Below are 1332 nucleotides of genomic sequence, written 5' to 3' on the forward strand. Positions count from 1 at the left end.
GTGATCGCAAAGAAGATGCGGGGATAGGATGCATCAAGATTGCTTTTGGTTGAAGAATAGATTGGATGCACACTTTTTTCCCGTGTTTTTGGCCTGTTCTTTTCTGACTCGTTGAATACTTTTCTGGTGGTTGTGGTGGTGTGTGTGCGTGAACCGGCACTTGTGTAAAAAGAAAAAAAGGATGGATAAAGCCATGCCTACGAAAGCTTCCGCAGTCAAGAGCTCGCAGGTCGCCGATGACCTCTCAAAAATAAGCGACGAGGTTTTGTTAAAGTGGGGCAAAGACGAATTGGTTCGCCGGTTGCGGAGGTCAGAGGCGGAGAAGATGAGCGTTATCTTGGACCACAGTAATCTGATGCGGGAGGTGAACCGGCGGCTCCAGCAGCACCTCACCGAGATACGGAGTCTGAAGGTGAGTTGGGTGGAGGGGAATCAGAGGGTTCCCCTATCGCCCCCCAGGTTTGAATTCATTGTACATAAAGATAAGCCAAGGGATAGAGGATATCTGGTCAGAACGAGCAGGTCCACTCTGGGCCATAATGCATTGCAAACACAGTTCGCACTGAGGAAACATGTTGGATCAGATATGAGCAACCAAGGTTAAAACGGTTACCCGCTACATTCACTCAACCTGTTGCGTACAGAATGCTAAATGTGCACCTTCATACAGCCCTCAATCCATCATGTTAACGCTATAGCCTGAATGAACAAGCCATTTTTCCATTTGCTAAATGTTGACAGATAATATGATAGGAACGTGTAGAGGAAGCATTTAGTAGTTAGCTCTAAGCCAAGCATAAAGCATTTCCAGCCTCTCTGACTCCCAATGATAAATTACAGTTTAGTGTGGTCATGTAATCCATCTCTGCAAGGTGGATCTGCCTGTGTGTGCTTATGTGTGTGTGTGTGTGTGTGTGTGTGTTTTGTGTGTGTGCGTGCGTTTGTGCGTGTCAAACCCCAGGACGTGAACCAGAAGCTGCAGGAGGACAACCAGGAGCTGCGGGACCTGTGCTGCTTCCTGGACGACGACCGGCAGAAGGGGAAGCGGGTTTCCCGGGAGTGGCAGCGCCTCGGCCGCTACAGCGCGGGCCTGATGCGCAAGGAGGTCACCGTGTACCTGCAGAAGCTCAAGGAGCTGGAGCAGCGGCAGAGCGAGGTGCTCCGCGAGAACCTGGAGCTCAAGGAGGTGTGCCTCATGCTGGAGGAGGAGCGGGCCGAGGCGGCGGCGACGGCGGTGGCTGCCGTGGCGGGGCGGGGCGCCGCCGGTGGGGGCGGAGCCGGTGGCGGCCGGGCGGGCGGAGGGCCGGGGACAGCAGGGGGCGACGCCGGCTG

The 1332-nt window shown here is 54.1% G+C and overlaps 1 protein-coding gene across 1 annotated transcript in view; it reads left to right on the plus strand.

Moving 5' to 3' along the window:
• Positions 1-1332, plus strand: part of ccdc85a (coiled-coil domain containing 85A) — a 22509-nt gene continuing 21177 nt past the window's right edge. The window contains exons 1-2 of the mRNA XM_056609983.1: positions 1-412; positions 962-1332. The exon at positions 962-1332 is cut by the window's right edge and continues 803 nt beyond it. Coding sequence (XP_056465958.1) covers positions 182-412; positions 962-1332 — 602 coding nt within the window. The 5' untranslated portion in view covers positions 1-181. The remainder of the gene's footprint in view (positions 413-961) is intronic.

Source organism: Gadus chalcogrammus, chromosome 15, assembly GCF_026213295.1.
Source record: "Gadus chalcogrammus isolate NIFS_2021 chromosome 15, NIFS_Gcha_1.0, whole genome shotgun sequence".
Taxonomy (NCBI): Eukaryota; Metazoa; Chordata; class Actinopteri; order Gadiformes; family Gadidae; genus Gadus; species Gadus chalcogrammus.